The sequence below is a fragment of the Alnus glutinosa genome, chromosome 6 (genome assembly GCF_958979055.1).
Source record: "Alnus glutinosa chromosome 6, dhAlnGlut1.1, whole genome shotgun sequence".
NCBI classification, from domain to species: Eukaryota; Viridiplantae; Streptophyta; class Magnoliopsida; order Fagales; family Betulaceae; genus Alnus; species Alnus glutinosa.
The window spans coordinates 1,279,730-1,296,936 of NC_084891.1; the positions used below are offsets into that span (position 1 = coordinate 1,279,730).

Consider the following 17,207-nt stretch of genomic DNA (forward strand, 5'->3'; position numbering starts at 1 on the left):
AAAAAAGTAGAATCAGAATTATATTTTATTTTCAAAATTTTGTATCCAAACACACTATGAGTTGAGAAACACAGAGAGAGGAATAAGAGACTTGGGTGTTGAGAGAGTTGGGGCTTTTGGACAAAAGATGAATTTTATTTATTCCTACAGGAAATGAATAGGTATTCCACTCAAAAATGAGTGGAATACCTCCGTGGGAATAACTATTCCCTTAAATAATATACAACCAAACAAAGGAATAGCTATTCCTTAAAAATAACTATTCATTTTCATGGGTCTAATCCGCGAACCAAACGAGGCCTTAGTGTTTACCTAATCACATGAAAATTAACTTAATACGACCAAAAACCACCGTCTTTGATGGTGACTTGTCGTTTTATAAAACAAAATATGATGATTGAATTATAGAATTGTACAACAAAATACTTTCTGAATTCGTCTTGTACGTGTATCATATCTTTCTTTTTTTTTTGGCTAAAGCCTGCGATTTGCACATGTACGTGTTCAATCACACACGTGAATTTTTTATTTTTTATTATTATTATTATTTTTTTATTTCTAAAAAAGAGAAAAAGAAAAAGAAAAAGTACCGAACGTGAATGGCTGAATTAGACAATTCTACGACACAATCACGTGGGTGCTTCAATCATCTTTTGCAGAGTGGAATGGGTGGCCAAAAGCTTCACGGGGGTCCGCCACTTAAAGGTTTGATCAGCTAACAATTAATCATTTCCCTTTACTTTGCTTTATTATTTTTTCGTTTTCTTCAAAAAAAAAAAAAAAAAAAAAAAAGGCTTACGTGGCTAAATTCAGACCGTTTACATAGAAAGTGTGAAATTCACCTTCTACCATGTACACATTGCCTTGACAAACAACAAATAGAGGTGTTTCAATAGGAGGGGTAAAATAGTTAAAAAAATAATTGATTCGATCGACTTGGAAGGGAAGGGTTAAATGGGTTGGTGGGAAGCTTAAATCACTACTCTGGTCTTGTCGTCGTCGTCGTCTCTTGTCCTTTTACTTAGAAATTTTTTGCATTGCATTCCCATTGCTTTAATTTGTTAAGTATGAACATCTAGTATTGGATTCCACGTGTAGAACGCGGGCGTCCTATTAATCACAAAAAAGAATAATAATTAAGAACCACGCAATGATCACGTGTGCCTAGTTGCTTCCAATCCAATCATTTTTGGTCTTCGGAGTGGACTTCAATAGTCATCCCTAATGGTGTATAGTAGTACCCTTAAAAAGGATCGGAGTGGGTGATCCATGCATTATATATACGTACAGCGCCAAGTAATTAATTAAGGTTATCGATCTAGAGGAGATCCAGCACCAATACATAAGCAATAAAAAAGAAGATATATGTAAAGAAAAGGAGTTCGATCGGGAAGCATTAATTAATGGCGAATGAGAAGAGCAAGATTCTGATATTTGGGGGAACTGGGTACATAGGGAACTACCTGGCCAGGGCAAGCTGCTTGTTGGGCCATCCAACTTATGTCTATGCTCGTCCTCTCACCCCACAAACCACTCCATCCAAACTGGAGCTCCACAAGCAGTTGCATTCCATGGGCGCTACCTTTGTCCTGGTTCTCTCTCTCTCTCTCTCTCTCTCTCTCTCTCTCTCTCTCTCTCTCTCTCTCTCTAGTCTATATATATACATGTATGTATATGTATGTGCAGCATGTGTGTTGATCATTTGAGAGTGCTGCAGGGAGAGCTGGAGGAGCATGAGAAGATTGTGTCGGCAGTTCGGGAGGTGGACATAGTTATCTCTGCACTGGCATACCCTCAAGTTCTTGACCAACTCAAAATCATAGATGCCATCAAAGTTGCTGGTAATATCAAGGTAATAAACCCCACTCTACCCATATCTACTGTCCAAAAATGAACATTCTCTGTTAGTCTATTTTCGTTTGTAATTTCTTTGGTTTTAGTAATGATTTACCACCGCCCAAAGATGTCACTTTTCACCACCTTGCCACATAATCCCTCAAAATAGAGTAATGATTCATCACCATCTAAAAATACCATTTTTTACCACCTTCCCTATGTGGCAAAGTAGTTCCCTACTTTATTTTATTTTTAAAACTCAAATGGTAGTGGGAGATCGACCATCTTACCATATAGCCAAAGTGGTAAAAAGTGATATCGATAAGTGGTGATTCATCATTACCCTGTTTTATTTTTAAAACTCAAAATGATATTTTTTTGTGGTGGTGAATCATTACTCTTTTGGTTTTTGATTTTTTTACTTCACAAAATCCCTCTTTAAGTTCAACTCAATTTGAACTAAAGTTCAAAAACTTTCGATTTAAATCATTAAATTTATAATTTTTTGCAATGTCCCCCTTTCTGTTAAAATATTCTGTTAAATCTTAACGGATGTCCTAAAAATGACCAAAATGCCCTCTTTCTTTTCATTTAATAAAAAAAATTGTAGGTCTTTGACTTGTGGGTCACAAGGTGACCCAGTCATTTACCTCTTTACTGTTTGATTTAATGTTAAATCCTAATATAGGAAAAAATTGCAAAAAATTTAAAAGTTCAATAATTTAAATTTAGAGTTTTTAAACTTTAAGAGGTCCATCAAATTAAGTTGAGTGGTTCCGTTCACAAAACTTTTGTGAATTTATTACTTTTAGTACTCAATGTGAATTTGTTACTTTTAGGATTTAATCCACTAAAGATGGAAATTTAATTCTAGCTTAAACATTTTGTTGATCAATGGCTTCCCCAGAGGTTCCTTCCATCAGATTTTGGGGTGGAAGAGGATAGGGTAACCCCCCTACCCCCCTTCGAAGCATTCCTTGATAAAAAGAGAAAGATCAGGAGGGCTGCTGAAGCAGCTGGGATTCCTTACACTTTCGTGTCTGCAAATTGCTGTGCTTCATACTTTCTTAGTCACTTGCTTCATCCCCATGAGAAAGGAGACGACATTGCCGTCTATGGAAGTGGTGAAGCAAAGGGTACTATATATCATGTCATAACTATCTTTATTCACTATTTCTTCAAACATTAATGTCCGTATTTATATATGCATGTGAACTAATTTCTGTCGTACGTACGTTGTTATGTTTAGCGGTGCTAAATTACGAAGAGGATATCGCTACGTACACAATCAAAGTGGCTAATGACCCAAGAACATGCAACCGTGTTGTCATTTTTCGACCCCCAAAAAACATCTTGTCACAACTGGAGCTGATATCGCTTTGGGAGAAGAAGACCGGTCGAAGTTTCAATAAGGTTTATGTCTCGGAGGAAGAAATAGTGAAGCTTTCTGAGAGTAAGAATACTCTACACTTTAAAAAGAGTTTCTTATCAACAAGTTTGTTTTGCATATCCCACAAATATGTTTATTATTAAATGTTTGCTCGCTTTAACGGTTTCAAAACATGCGAGTTAAAAAAAATAGCGATTTCAAAATGCTATTAATGAAAATCGCAGTTCGATCTTTCTGAGATTTTATTTAAAAACAGGCATTTTCAAACGCACTCTAATCGAAGCTTTATGCAATCTACTGTATGGTATGTGTTTTCTTAATTTCTTAATTAATTGATTGATCAATCAACTACTAATGATTTAATTTGTGAACGTTAATGTTGCAGCCCTACCAACTGCAGAGGCCATACCCATTTCTATTCTTCATAGCATATTTATCAAAGGCCAGATGGCGTTTGAACTGAGAGAGGACGACCTCGAAGCTTCAAGGCTTTATCCAGAGCTTGAATACACAACCGTTGATAAACTTCTTGATATTTTTCTTGTTAATCCCCCGAAGCCCACAATGGGTTCGTTTGAATGAGTTTTCGGTTACTTTAAAGAAAAGAGAGAGAGAAGGAATAAGTTCTTCTTTGACTGTGGTGACCAATTCGCCTTCTAAGGCATATATATAGTTATAGTTCAAACTGAACATTCCACATAGGGTGAGAATTCCAATTGTCACGTTTAAGGAGGGTAATTATATTGGTCCCCATTCTCGCCCTTTTATTAAAGAAAAATAAAAGAAAAAGAAAAAAAAGAAGAAGAAGTTCTCCTTGGAGTTGTTTGTTGTTGAACACAAAGAGTTCACTTTTCATTTATCGTTTCTTAATTAGTAGAATTATGAAGCTATGTGTGTTATTATATTTTAAGGAGAAATGCTCCCATGGTCCTAATTAAGGTTTCACTTCTTTTTCTTTTTTTTTTTTTTAACAATATTACTAGATTTAGATGTTATCTTTACTATTTATTGTCTGCAACTATAGATTATGTTCATATATGCTTTTTTTTTTTTTCTTTTTCTGCTACAATAACATCACTTGATTAAAGAAGTTATGATCCCTTGTTCTGATATCATGCTAACTCACAATTTATCCTAAAAAGTTAAGCTTATAGAAATAGGTAAATTTAATCATTTAATTAATCACACTTTAACACTACTTTCTCAAGAATTTTTTTTTAAAAAAAAAAAAGAAGAAGAAGAAGAAGAAGAAAGAAGAAAAAAGAGAAGAAAAGAAAAGAAGAAGGAATTAAGAAGAAGAAGAAGAAAATCATGTTCTTTGTGAAGTAACTGAATAAACATCTTCCAAACATCGACATTTAGAGGTTCCATTTTGCAATGCTTGATCATATGATCAGCAACCACATAGATCCAGAAGATTGGTAGCGTGTACGTGTAGGATCATTCCAAGTTTAATTTATAGCATAAGAAAATCAGGATTGAAAAAATCTTTCTTTCTTCTTTCTTTCTTTCTTCATTTTTTTTATTTTTTATTTTTTATTTTTTTACATATAAATAGTAAATTCCTCTATAAATAAAGTGATTAATAGTGAAATTACCACAAATCTTTTTATTTTTTATTTTTTTTTTCCTTCGAAGGCTAGCTACATGCAATGAAGTTGGAATTGCTTGCATATATCTATGGGATTTATGAATCTAACTTGATGATTAGTTAAATAATGTCGGGTCTTATATATATGTATAGACAATTATTAGTATAAATTTAACTAATCATCAAGCATCAAACAATAGGTCAAACTATTGACAATGTTTAGACTACAATTAAGCAGCAAATTAATAGGAAGAAAATTGTAATTAGTCTACTGGGATCTAACAAGTAATGCTAGAAGTACACACTAAACACAGTCTACCAATCTGTTAATTTTTACTTATAATTGTACATATGTGGTGGATATTGCAAATTATTATCAAATCAGAGGGTCGATTAATTAAAAACTTTGTAGTTTAGGAAAGACATTGCAAGTGATCCCCACGGGTTAAGAGTACTAATTAACTGCAATTACAACCATTTAGGATTTTGTCATGCTTGAAACATATTGCTATTATTCATTAATATAAACATAATCATCAACAGATTAAGTTCACAATCCCCGGGATCTTAGGAATCTAATGCAATGTAAATTTTCAACGTGTGGGTCACGGGACATGTAACCAAAATGAAATTAATTAGAGGGAGGAAGCAAACTGTTATCATGCATATATATCATATGCTTTAATTACGGAACAATATGACAATTATGTTGATTTTTGAAGGCTATGCATCGATAGACTATTGTCGAAAGATGGTTGCAATGAAAATAAAAACATCAAGATTCAACAACAATACATCACGTCTTAGATTCTTCAAATGTCTCATCACAATTATTATTAGTGCACGCTTTTCGGCTATAATTAAATCGCATATGCAACAAATGTTTCTTAGCGGTCCAACCGTCGGATCGCTTCACAAACCGATCATTCCAATTTTAATTCTCATCTTCCAAACATCTACATTTAGAGGTTCCATTTTGCAATGCTTGACAATCCTATGCATGTGTTAGCTAGTGCAGTAATGATCATATCAGCAACCACATAGATCCAGAAGATTGGTAGCGTGTACGTGTAGGATCATTCCAATTTTAATTTATAGCATAAGGAAATCAGGATTGAAAAAATCTTTCTTCTTCTTTCTTTCTTTAATATTTCTTTTCTTTTCTTTTTTCTTTTTTTTTCTTTTTTTTTCTTTTTTTTTTATTTTTTTTTTTACATATAAATAGTAAATTCCTCTATAAATAAAGTGATTAATAGTGAAATTACCACAAATCTTCTTTCTTTCTTTTTTCCTTCGAAGGCTACATGCAATGAAGTTGGAATTGCTTGCATATATCTGTGGGATTTATGAATCTAACTTGATGATTAGTTAAATAATGTCGGGTCTTATATATATGTATTGACAATTATTAGTATAAATTTAACTAATCATCAAGCATCAAACAATAGGTCAAACTATTGACAATGTTTAGACTACAATTAAGCAGCAAATTAATAGCTAGGAAGAAAATTGTAATTAGTCTACTGGGATCTAACGAGTAATGCTAGAGGAAGACTCGTATTTTTCTTATGTCCTCTTAAAATTAATATGACTTTTAAAATTACTATCGAATCAAAATTCAATATTAATTAATGTATTTATCACAAATTCGATCAATGTTGGATAGGTGTTGGTTGGATAATCCAAACTCCAAACCTCACGTACTCAAATTGTCCAAATACCCGTTCAAAGAAACTGTTTAGCATCTTCTGGAAGTTATATAATATAAATGAATTAATTGAATATTGTACGTTGAAAATTTATTAGGCACATACGTGGAAATTATATATATAACATAAATGAATTAACCGAATATTCCAAGTTATTAATTCTCCTTTCCAGCGCGTGCGCATATATATATATATATATATATAAGAAACAAATAAACACTAAAGTCTTGATTTGGCTTATAGACGGATCTGCTGTCTATATTTTATAGAACAATTTATTACAAATTATTTGAATATTTGAACTGATTCTCTAACAGTATTTTTGCCATTTTCCTGACCAAAAATGAAGATTTTCTACAGTTTCCCTCTTACAAAAGGTGTAGAGTGAGGCCCATTTTGAAAACGACTTATTTTTAGCATCGTTCTAAGCGATACTCTAATTAAGGGTACGTAAGTAAAATAATGATTGTTACGTATGTTTTGTCGTATTAGAGACAAACGTTTGTAACGTGGACGAACTGACATAAATGTTCAGTACTATTTTGAAATTGTCGGCTCAATCAGTTATTTTGTTGGTCGCTTAAGGCCCCAATGGAAGAAGGCCTATAATAATATTTGTATCAGTATAAATAAAAAATAAAAAAAATAATAAGGTAGTAAAAAAATAAAAAAAGGCCTTTTTTTATTTATTTTTTTTTTATTATTTGCAATCAGGAGAGGAAGAGCTTTACTTCGAGAATCTCTCACACGGAAAGCTTTCATTTTTTATTTTTTTTAATCTTTTAAGAGAATGAGATTATGACCGTTCTCATTCTTCATTTCTTCTCATTCCTTTGCAACGTGTCTTTTCAATCATTTCAAAACAGTATTTTTTTTATTAAATTGTATAATTTTTTTTCACAGTAATTGCTTTTCAGTGTCATGTGTGGCTGTGTTAATAGCCACACTTTATGTTTTTATTTTTATTTTTTTATAAAATAGTATTATATTATTTTTGTCAATAAAAAATTAAATTAACAAATTAATATTAATGACATAATTACGTAAAAGGGTCGTTGAAGTGTTACTTGTATACAGACATACAGTACATTTTAAATTTTAATTTTTTTTTATAAAACAGTATTATGTTTTATTTTTGTCAATGAAAACTTAAATTCTTAAATTAATATTAGACAGATAAAATGATTCTAGTCAATTATTAATTAGCAGATTACTAATTAGTACTTATCTTTACTTGTCTAGGTCAAATATGTTAGATTATCTCATTGTGAAATGAATCTCCTTTTGATAAATCAGATTCAATTATTCTTTTGTATAAAATTTTTATTTATAAATGTTAGTTAAAAATATGCGTCGTATATAAAAAATGTTAAAAATAAAATAATAAAAAAAATAAATGAATCTAAAAAATAATTTCTAACAAATTTATTACTATCAATATAATAAAGTTGTATCCCATAAGCAGAAAAATTAAATTTTATATATAAATATAATATAAAATTTTTTAAAAAATCATTAAATATAAAAAGGCCTTATCTAAAATTGTTGTCTTAGACCTCACAATATATCAAGCCGGCCCTGCATAAAAGAATTCCAAAACACCTATAGAAGAAGCGCGTTCTAGCATTTCTCTTAATAATTGTAAGTGTTATGTGTTATATAGACCTTAGTTTGATAGGTTAAAGCTTATATTTTAGTTACTGAAATTAAACAGCATGCATTTAATTTAATTTGCCACTTCAATAATTTATAAAGGAAATAGTACTACCTGCCCTAGCTGAGCTCAGATCGGTACGGTACATCATACGTGCACAATAAAAACAACACAAAGTAAGGTAACGTGGAGGGAGAGGGGATCTAGCTAGCGCCAATAAAAAGATCGAAGATACATATAAAGAAAAGGAGATCGAGGGGAAGCAATGGAGAATGAGAAGAGCAAGATCCTGATATTTGGGGGAACTGGGTACATAGGGAACTACCTGGCCAAGGCAAGCTGCTTGTTGGGCCATCCAACTTATGTCTATGCTCGTCCTCTCACCCCAAAAACCACTCCATCCAAACTGGAGCTCCACAAGGAGTTGCACTCCATGGGCGCTACCTTTGTCCTGGTTCTCTCTCTCTCTCTCTCTCTCTCTCTCTCTCTCTCTCTCTAGTCTATATATATACATATACGTATATGTATGTGCATGTGTTTTGATTTGAGATTGCTGCAGGGAGAACTGGAGGAGCATGAGAAGATTGTGTCGGCACTTCGGGAGGTGGACATAGTTATCTCTGCACTGGCATACCCTCAAGTTCTTGACCAACTCAAAATCATAGATGCCATCAAAGTTGCTGGTAATATCAAGGTAATATACCCCACTCTACCTAGCTATATCTACTGTCCAAAAATGAACATTCTCTGTTAGTCTATTAATTTCCATGGAACCCAGAGTACGTATATTCTGATAATCTTGAGCATTTTGTTGATCAATGGCTTCCCGGCCAGAGGTTCCTTCCATCAGATTTTGGGGTTGAAGAGGACAGGATAACCCCTCTACCCCCTTTCGAAGCATTCCTTGATAAAAAGAGAAAGATCAGGAGGGTCGTTGAAGCAGCTGGGATTCCTTACACTTTCGTTTCTGCAAATTGCTTTGGTTCATACTTTCTTAATTACTTGCTTCATTCACATGAGAAAGGAGACGACATTGCCGTATATGGAAGTGGTGAAGCAAAGGGTATCATGCCATAACTATCTTTCACTATTTCTTCAAACATTAATGTCCTTATTTATATATTTGAACTAATTTCTTTCTTTCTTTTTTTTTTTTGCAATTTCTGTACGTTGTTATGTTTAGTGGTGCTAAATTATGAAGAGGATATCGCTACGTACACAATCAAAGTGGCTAATGACCCTAGAACATGCAACCGTGTTGTCATTTATCGGCCCCTAAAAAACATCTTGTCACAACTGGAGCTGATATCACTTTGGGAGAAGAAGAATGGTCGCAGTTTCAATAGGATTCATGTCCCGGAAGAAGAAATAGTGAAGCTTTCTGAGAGTAGGAATCTACACTTAAAAGAGTTTCTTATCAACAAGTTTATTGTGCATGTCCCACAAATATTTTTACAAGTGTTTGCTTAATTAGTTTAATTAACGGTTTATAACTTGCAGTTTGAAAAAAGAAAGAAAAGAAACGTAAAAACTTTATTTTAATCTCTGACCTTTCATCACTTTTATAATTAAGTACTTAAATTTTTTTTAAAAAAAATGTCAATTTAGAGTATTCATTTTCCAATTTTTTCAATTTTCAACCCTTCGTTAGAATTTTTCGTTAAATCCTGTCAAAATTTTCAAAATTAATATCAATTTTTTTTTTGTTAGAAAAAAAAGGAATTGCAAGAATTTAGGTGTTGGTAAGAATTTAACGGAATATACAAAAATACAATTGCATGAATCTTTGAAAATTGTTATAATTAAAAAAAAAAAAAAAAAAAAAAACACGAGTATTTTGGAAAATTTGATATAATTTAACGAAAAATTCTAACGAACGGTTGAAATTGAAAAATTTATACTCTAAATTAATACTTTTTAAAATTTGAGTACTTAACTTTTACAAATGTGATTTAAATTTTAATATCGTTCCTTTTTTTAAAAAATGGCCGGCCGGTTACCTACGGTTTGAAAACTTGAACAAATCCACGATTTCAAATAGCTATTCTTATCAAATTAATGAACTCCCAAATGGGATACTTTTTGGTAAAAAGGGGCATTTCCAAACACACTCTAACTAAAGCTTACTTTATTTATTGATCAGTCAACTACTTATTTAATTTGTGAATGTTAATTTTTGCAGCCCTACCACCTCCAAAGGACATACCGATGTCTATCCTTCACAGCATATTTATCAAAGGCCAGACGGTATTTGAACTAAGGGAGGACGACATGGAGGCTTCAAGGCTATATCCAGATTTTAAATACACAACCATTGATCAACTTCTTGATATTTTTCTTGTTAATCCCCCTAAGTTCGCAGCTGCTGCGTTTGAATGAGTTTTCAGTCGTTTTAAAGAAGAGAGAGAGAAGGAATATATTTGGCTTTGTTTGTTTGTTTTTAATTTTTTTTAAATATATGGGGAAAGAGGTTACAAAGGAGGGTCATTAGTACTGTTAGAGGATAAAAGCAGCGCGCGCAGCTCACCTCCCCTCAAAAGCAGTCTGAAAATCAGCAATGAATCTCCATAATTTCTGTTGATCAGCTACCTTACAGTAGCAGCTACACTGCAGTCTAGAAGCCTACAGCTCACACTCTCTCCTGGATGCCTGCTGATCCCCTGTGCTCCATGCATGTCTCCCGGATCATTAGCTCTTTCCTTTTTTGTATTTCATGTATTTCATCATGTTTTTCTGTATTGTAAACCTAGTACTACTTAATTACCTTAAAACTTTTGCACATGTTGCTCTATAAATAAAAGACAGTTAACTGGTTTTGGTAATGCAACCAAACCAATTCTTCTCTAAAATCTTTTACTTACTACTCTGGATTCGTATGGAAGAGAGAATGAGAGAGCCTTTAAAAATGCTACCAAAAACATAATTAGTAACAGCCCATTTTCTTAAATCATGTACCATAGAGTTGGCACTACGAGACATAAAGAATGGAGTACTATGTTCACTTTTATTTCTTATTTCTTAGTAGAATATATTACCAAATTAAGATGCGTTAATATTATCATTAAGAAAAGATGTTCCAATATATATTTCTTGTTTCTTAAGCCCCTAAAAGAAGTAAACTTTAGGCATATGGAACAATGAAAAAAGAGAAAGCTCTATTAAATAAAGATGATAATGATGACTCATAAAAAAGTAATGGGAACCTATTAAGTGACAGGAATTTGGGAACTATAGTTTTCCTTCACAATTCTCTCATTGTTTACCTCTGCAATGGGCTGAGGCTGACTCCAAATTTAGGGACCCCGTTAATGGACATTGGTAGTGTTTTAGTACAAAATACAACCCCACATGAAAGATGCTAAATAATTAAGTCCCTCCAAAATGGTCTCATTCATGCAGGGCCCAAGCCCACCGTGATCGATGCTAAACATGGAAGCACAACTATCTGATAGACAGTGAAAAGAGCCTCGAGCTCATTCTCCACCTCTGCTCGAGCAGGGGGCCACTGTCCCACTGCCCCAAGTCCCCAGACCTCTTCTGATATCTACTCCTTTTTTTTTTTTTTTCTTTTTTTTCAATTATCTTGAAATTCAATTGGGCCCTCTCTCACATATTTTTTCTGTAATTTTCTTGATTTATAAGGCTAGAAAAAAGAATCCCATGTCAATCAGTAGATGGTTACTTAATTAGGTATTTCTGTGCAACAATAGATTTATTTCAGCTTTCAATATTCAATTAATATGTGTGTGTATATATATATATATATATATATATATATATATATATATATATATATATATATATATATATATAAAATCAATTAATACATTTATTTACATCCTCAATAGTCAATAGATGCTTCATTTACAATATTGTATAATTCCCGGCCACCTGTATAATAAATCCTATTTTATTCAAGAGCTATTATGCTACAATCAATTCTTTCAACTTCCAACATTCTGTTAATTCATTTATATTATATAATTTCCACGTGCATAATAAATTTTCAACTTCCAATATTCAATTAATTCATTTATATTATATAACTTCTCATTATTATTTTTTGACATGTCCACACAGAGAGATTCAAACTAGTGACCTCCGCTTCATGAGACGTGATCTCTAACCGATTGAGCTAACCCTTGAGGACTATTATATAACTTTTCATGTGCATAATAAACCCCATGTAAATCTCACATACATAGTAAAATACAAATTCTTCAGCTTGGTGTTGACCGCGTTATAAACCCTGAATATAGGTCAGTCCTATGATGACGTGGGCACAGCAGCACTATGTATTGACCAGGTTGTAAACTTTGTTTTTTTAGAACAAACACAACCATCATCACAAATTAAGTAAAATACAAAAAATTGCTGCACTTCTTCAGCGTCTGCATGTGTTTCTGATAAATTCCTCAGAAAGATGGATAAAAGAGCTGCAAAACCCTAATTTCTATTCCCAATTCCATCTACTGACAATTTTCCCTCACCGTTAAACCTATATATATATATATATATATATATATATAACAAACCTATATGTTAGTGTGCTATATTTCGGAAGGTTAGCATTTTGTCAAATATAGATTTTGGGATTGGGACATACAATGTTGGTTTAGTATGTATTACTCTGTACTGGACGTTTCTATCTTTTGCTTTTCACCAAGAAAAAGTAAATCTGATTTGTTAGACTAGTCAATGGTTTAGAATTCATATTGTGCTAATTTTATTTTTTTTTTCCTCTTCTTTTTCTTTTAATTTTAAAGTATGAAGCTGATGCGGCTTTGATTATATGTAGCTAATTTAGGTTTTCTGTCCAAAAATGAAAAAGATTATGATTATTATTTTGTTTCTCTGTTTGCTATTTTGATGGATTGGAGTTCCATGTACGTGGTGAGATTAATCATACAGTTTTGCTTTGATCTTTATGTAGGTTTTTTATTATTTTGAACGATTTTTGGGAACCATAATGTTTGACATGTTGGGTTGTCTTTGGAAGGAATAATTAAGGTCTTACACAGTTTCTCGTTGCCATATTAGCATGCATTCCAAATTTTGTGGCATAGCACTCTTAGCGTCAATAGGTGTCAGTGGAACTCTTTAGTGTCAGTAGGTTACTAGCATATATAGAGCAGAGATGTCCGATGATGGATTGCCAAATATTTTCCTATTTTGGAACAAGAAAAAATAATATCCATACTTTTCAAGTTTTAAAGTAATAATCTCCTAATTGTTCTTGCAACAATGAACTTCTATCGCAAGACTCTGAATATGTAGGTTCTTGCATCTCCTGTTGACTTGCTTTCATCTCTCTCTCTCTCTCGGTGCCGTTGCTCGCCCCACCTCGACGCTGCTGCTCACCCATCCTCTGGGTATTTTTCTTCAGGTCTAAAATGCTTGTCATTACTTAGGTTTTGGTCTCTCTCTCTCTCATCCTCGACGCAGTTGCTCGCCCCACCTCGACCCTGCCGCTCACTCCTCCTCTAGGTATTTTTCTCTAGGTCCAAAATCCTTTTCATTACTTAGGTTTTGGTATCTAATTAAGTAACTTGTAAAATTGGGCTTGCGAACGCTTCGATTAATTGTGTGGAAATTTTATGGTACTGAGAGAGGGCAGGTAGTTGGTGTTGTTACTGTGGCGTATATTTTGTGCAATTCATGGGCAGAACTATAAATATATGCTCATGTGGTGTGTATTTAGGAATAATATGTATTTTTTTTAGCTCAAAATGTATTTTCTTGTGTTTAAAGTGTTGTCTAAATATGCTGAAAGAAAGCCTTTTCCTACTTCTTCCCTCTTCTTGATTAAAAAAAAAAAAAAAAAAGTGAAGCCTTAGGACCACTGGATCGCATTTTTCCTTAGAGATTATAACACATCTTCATATTTCCACTAAGAAACGAGAAATAAAAGTGAACATAGTCCATTCTTTGTGTTCAACAATGAACAACCCCAAGAACTTTCTCTCTCTCTCTCTGTGTTCAACAATGAACAACCCTAAGAACTTATTCTCTCTCTCTCTCTCTCTCTCTCTCTCTGTGTGTTCAACAATGAACAACCCTAAGAACTTATTCTCTCTCTCTCTCTCGCTAATTTTCTTCAAACTCGATCATCCAAACGCAGCAGTTGCGGGCATAGGGGGATTAACAAGAAAAATATCAAGAAGTTGATCGATGGTTGTGTATTCATGATCCGGATATAGCCTTGAAGCCTCCATGTCATCTTCCCTCAGTTCAAATACTGTCTGGCCTTTAATAAATACGCTGTGAAGGATAGACACTGGTATGTCCTTTGGAGGTGGTAGGGCTGCGCGCAACAACATTCACAAATTAATTAAGTGGTTGAATATTGATCAATAAAAAAAAAAAAAAAAAAAAAAAAAAAAAAAAAAAAAAAAAAAACCTAAACGCATACAAGAGCTAGTTGTACAGTACGTAGATCAATCGTAGAAAGCGCTTTGATTTGACTTACAGCGTTTGGAAATGCACGTATGTTTTTAAACAAAATTACAGAAAGTGTCCTCTTTAAAGTGCATTTGAAAACAATGTCGGTTTGAAATCATTTTTTTTTTCTACGTCTTTCAACAGTACGTAAAGTATTTTTAATAAGATTTTAAAGGTAGAATCACAATTTTATCAATAGTTTTTTTTTTAATTATTATTATTATTTGCGTTTTAAAATTTTTAAACCAAGCGAACACTTATGTTTCGTTTGTTTCGACGTAAAATGGTTTCCGTTGTAAAATAATTTCAGGTAAGTTATTTTTCAGGAAAATATTTTTTATTGAATGAATTTTTCAGTGTTTTGCGCATACGAAAAATCACAAATATTTTTTATATTTTCATTCAATCATATTAACTTATAAAAATCAATTTTTATTCACAACATATAAATATTAATGTAAAATAATATAAAAATCACTGGTGACGAGATTCTGTCATTGACCAGCAGGATTCCGGCCACTTTCACCGAATTTCGACTACTGTTGCCAAAATCTGGATAGTTTTGTCGGAATTTGGGTTGGCCAGATTCCGACAAAAGTGGCCGGAATCTAGCACAGACGGCCGAAAGCCTACCATTCTGGCTAGATCCCGGCCAACCGGGCGGGATCCGACTGGAATTTGGCCATTTTTGCCGGAAGCCGATTGTTCTAGCCAAATCCCGACCAGCCGGCAGGAATCTAGTCGGAGTCCGGCTGTTCTAGCTAGTTCTGGGCAGCCGGCCGGAATCCAACCATTTTGGTCGTTGGAATCCGGCAAAGGTGTCTGGACGTTGTCGGATTTCGACACCGGCCAGATTTCGGTAGTGGTCAACTGCTTGAACGTGAAGGTCAACGGTATCGTTTAAAAGAGCGTCGAATGCATCTGCAATCTAAGATAAATCATTTTCTAAAATTTACTAAGCATTTTTTGTTAAACGGAAATTATTTTTCAATTGACTATTATTTTTGTCCCTACCAAACATCGAAAAATATTGAAATCATTTTGCAAAAACCATTCCAAAAACCGTTTTACGCCAAAACAAATGGAGCATTAATTAAAATATTTGTGTCAATAAACTTGTTGATAAGAAACTCTTGTTAACCGTAGAATATTCTTACTCTCAGAAAGCTTCACTATTTCTTCCTCCGAGATATAAACCTTATTGAAACTTCGACCGGTCTTCTTCTCCCAAAGCGATATCAGCTCCAGTTGTGACAAGATGTTTTTTGGGGGTCGATAAATGACAACACGGTTGCATGTTCTTGGGTCATTTGCCACTTTGATTGTGTACGTAGCGATATCCTCTTCATAATTTAGCACCGCTAATTAACATAACAACAGAAATTGCAAAAAAAATTATATTAGTTCTCATAAATAAGGACGTTAATATTGTTTGAAGAAATAGTGAAAGATAGCTATGGCATGATACCCTTTGCTTCACCACTTCCATAGACGACAATATTGTCGTCTCCTTTCTCATGTGGATGAAGCAAGTAATTAACAAAGTATGAAGCACAGCAATTTGCAGACACGAAAGTGTAAGGAATCCCAGCTGCTTCAACGACCCTCCTGATCTTTCTCTTTTTATCTAGGAATGCTTCGAAAGGGGGTAGAGGAGTTATCCTGTCCTCTTCAGACCCATATTCTGATGGAAGGAACCTCTGGGAAGCCATTGATCAACAAAATGTTTAAGATTATCAGAAAATACTCTGGGTTCCATGGAAATAGACTAACAGAGAATTAATTTTCATTTTTGGACAGTAGATATAGCTAGGTAGAGTGGGGTATATTACCTTGATATTACCAGCAACTTTGATGGCATCTATGATTTTGAGTTGGTCAAGAACTTGAGGGTATGCCAGTGCAGAGATAACTATGTCCACCTCTCGAAGTGCCGACACAATCTTCTCATGCTCCTCCAGTTCTCCCTGCAGCAGTAGTCTCAAATCAACACACACATACATATACATATATGTATATATATAGACTATAGAGAGAGAGAGAGAGAGAGAGAGAACCAGGACAAAGGTAGTGCCCATGGAGTGCAACTCCTTGTGGAGCTCCAGTTTGGATGGAGTGGTTTGTGGGGTGAGAGGACGAGCATAGACATAAGTTGGATGACCCAACAAGCAGCTTGCCCTGGCCAGGTGGTTCCCTATGTACCCAGTTCCCCCAAATATCAGGATCTTGCTCTTCTCATTCTCCATTAATGCTTCCCCTCGATCTCCTTTTCTCTATATATATCTTCCTTTTATTGGCGCTCGCTAGCTAGATCTCCTCTCCCTCCACATTACCTTACTCTGTGTTGTTTTTATAGTGCATGTATGATGTACCACCTACTCCGAGTGCAGCTAGGCCGGGCAGGTAGTACTGTTTCCTTTATAAATCATTGAAGTGGCAAAATTAAATTCTGTTTCAGTAACTATAATACAAGCTTTAACGTAACAAACAAACGTTTCAATTTACACAACACTTGTCACTAATATAATTATTAAAATATAAATTGTCGTGAGATCTTCTAAGTAATAATTATTTTCATAAAATATA

At 33.7% G+C, this 17,207-nt stretch overlaps 3 protein-coding genes across 3 annotated transcripts; 2 read left to right on the forward strand and 1 right to left on the reverse strand.

Annotated features, from left to right (window-relative positions):
• Window positions 1–1,183: 1,183 nt before the first annotated feature.
• On the forward strand, window positions 1,184–4,160 carry LOC133870301 (eugenol synthase 1-like). The gene is made up of 5 exons (XM_062307393.1): window positions 1,184–1,592; window positions 1,718–1,852; window positions 2,744–2,972; window positions 3,086–3,289; window positions 3,612–4,160. The coding sequence occupies exons 1-5, from the start codon at window positions 1,404–1,406 to the stop codon at window positions 3,806–3,808; spliced, it is 954 nt and encodes a 317-aa protein (XP_062163377.1). The 5' UTR covers window positions 1,184–1,403; the 3' UTR covers window positions 3,809–4,160.
• A 4,285-nt stretch (window positions 4,161–8,445) lies between these two features.
• LOC133871987 (eugenol synthase 1-like) lies at window positions 8,446–10,963 on the forward strand. Its single transcript, XM_062309481.1, has 5 exons — window positions 8,446–8,634; window positions 8,740–8,874; window positions 9,015–9,243; window positions 9,364–9,567; window positions 10,363–10,963. The coding sequence occupies exons 1-5, from the start codon at window positions 8,446–8,448 to the stop codon at window positions 10,557–10,559; spliced, it is 954 nt and encodes a 317-aa protein (XP_062165465.1). The 3' UTR covers window positions 10,560–10,963.
• A 2,996-nt stretch (window positions 10,964–13,959) lies between these two features.
• Window positions 13,960–17,001, reverse strand: LOC133871871 (isoeugenol synthase 1-like). The gene is made up of 5 exons (XM_062309316.1): window positions 16,679–17,001; window positions 16,454–16,588; window positions 16,090–16,321; window positions 15,779–15,982; window positions 13,960–14,484 (listed from the first exon to the last, which is right to left on the reverse strand). Exons 1-5 carry the CDS (start codon window positions 16,865–16,867, stop codon window positions 14,288–14,290), a joined length of 957 nt encoding a protein of 318 aa, XP_062165300.1. The 5' UTR covers window positions 16,868–17,001; the 3' UTR covers window positions 13,960–14,287.
• Window positions 17,002–17,207: the final 206 nt, after the last annotated feature.

Excerpts from the sequence above, each read along its gene's own strand:
- LOC133870301 (XM_062307393.1), top strand. The coding sequence starts at position 1,404 with ATGGCGAATGAGAAGAGCAAGATTCTGATATTTGGGGGAACTGGGTAC. Across the intron at positions 2,973-3,085 it reads TGGAAGTGGTGAAGCAAAGG|CGGTGCTAAATTACGAAGAG; the intron begins GTACTATATATC and ends TGTTATGTTTAG. Across the intron at positions 3,290-3,611 it reads AATAGTGAAGCTTTCTGAGA|CCCTACCAACTGCAGAGGCC; the intron begins GTAAGAATACTC and ends TTAATGTTGCAG.
- LOC133871987 (XM_062309481.1), top strand. The coding sequence starts at position 8,446 with ATGGAGAATGAGAAGAGCAAGATCCTGATATTTGGGGGAACTGGGTAC. Across the intron at positions 8,875-9,014 it reads AAGTTGCTGGTAATATCAAG|AGGTTCCTTCCATCAGATTT; the intron begins GTAATATACCCC and ends CTTCCCGGCCAG. Across the intron at positions 9,244-9,363 it reads TGGAAGTGGTGAAGCAAAGG|TGGTGCTAAATTATGAAGAG; the intron begins GTATCATGCCAT and ends TGTTATGTTTAG.
- LOC133871871 (XM_062309316.1), bottom strand. The coding sequence starts at position 16,867 with ATGGAGAATGAGAAGAGCAAGATCCTGATATTTGGGGGAACTGGGTAC. Across the intron at positions 16,589-16,678 it reads TGGGCACTACCTTTGTCCTG|GGAGAACTGGAGGAGCATGA; the intron begins GTTCTCTCTCTC and ends CTACTGCTGCAG. Across the intron at positions 14,485-15,778 it reads AATAGTGAAGCTTTCTGAGA|CCCTACCACCTCCAAAGGAC; the intron begins GTAAGAATATTC and ends TGTTGCGCGCAG.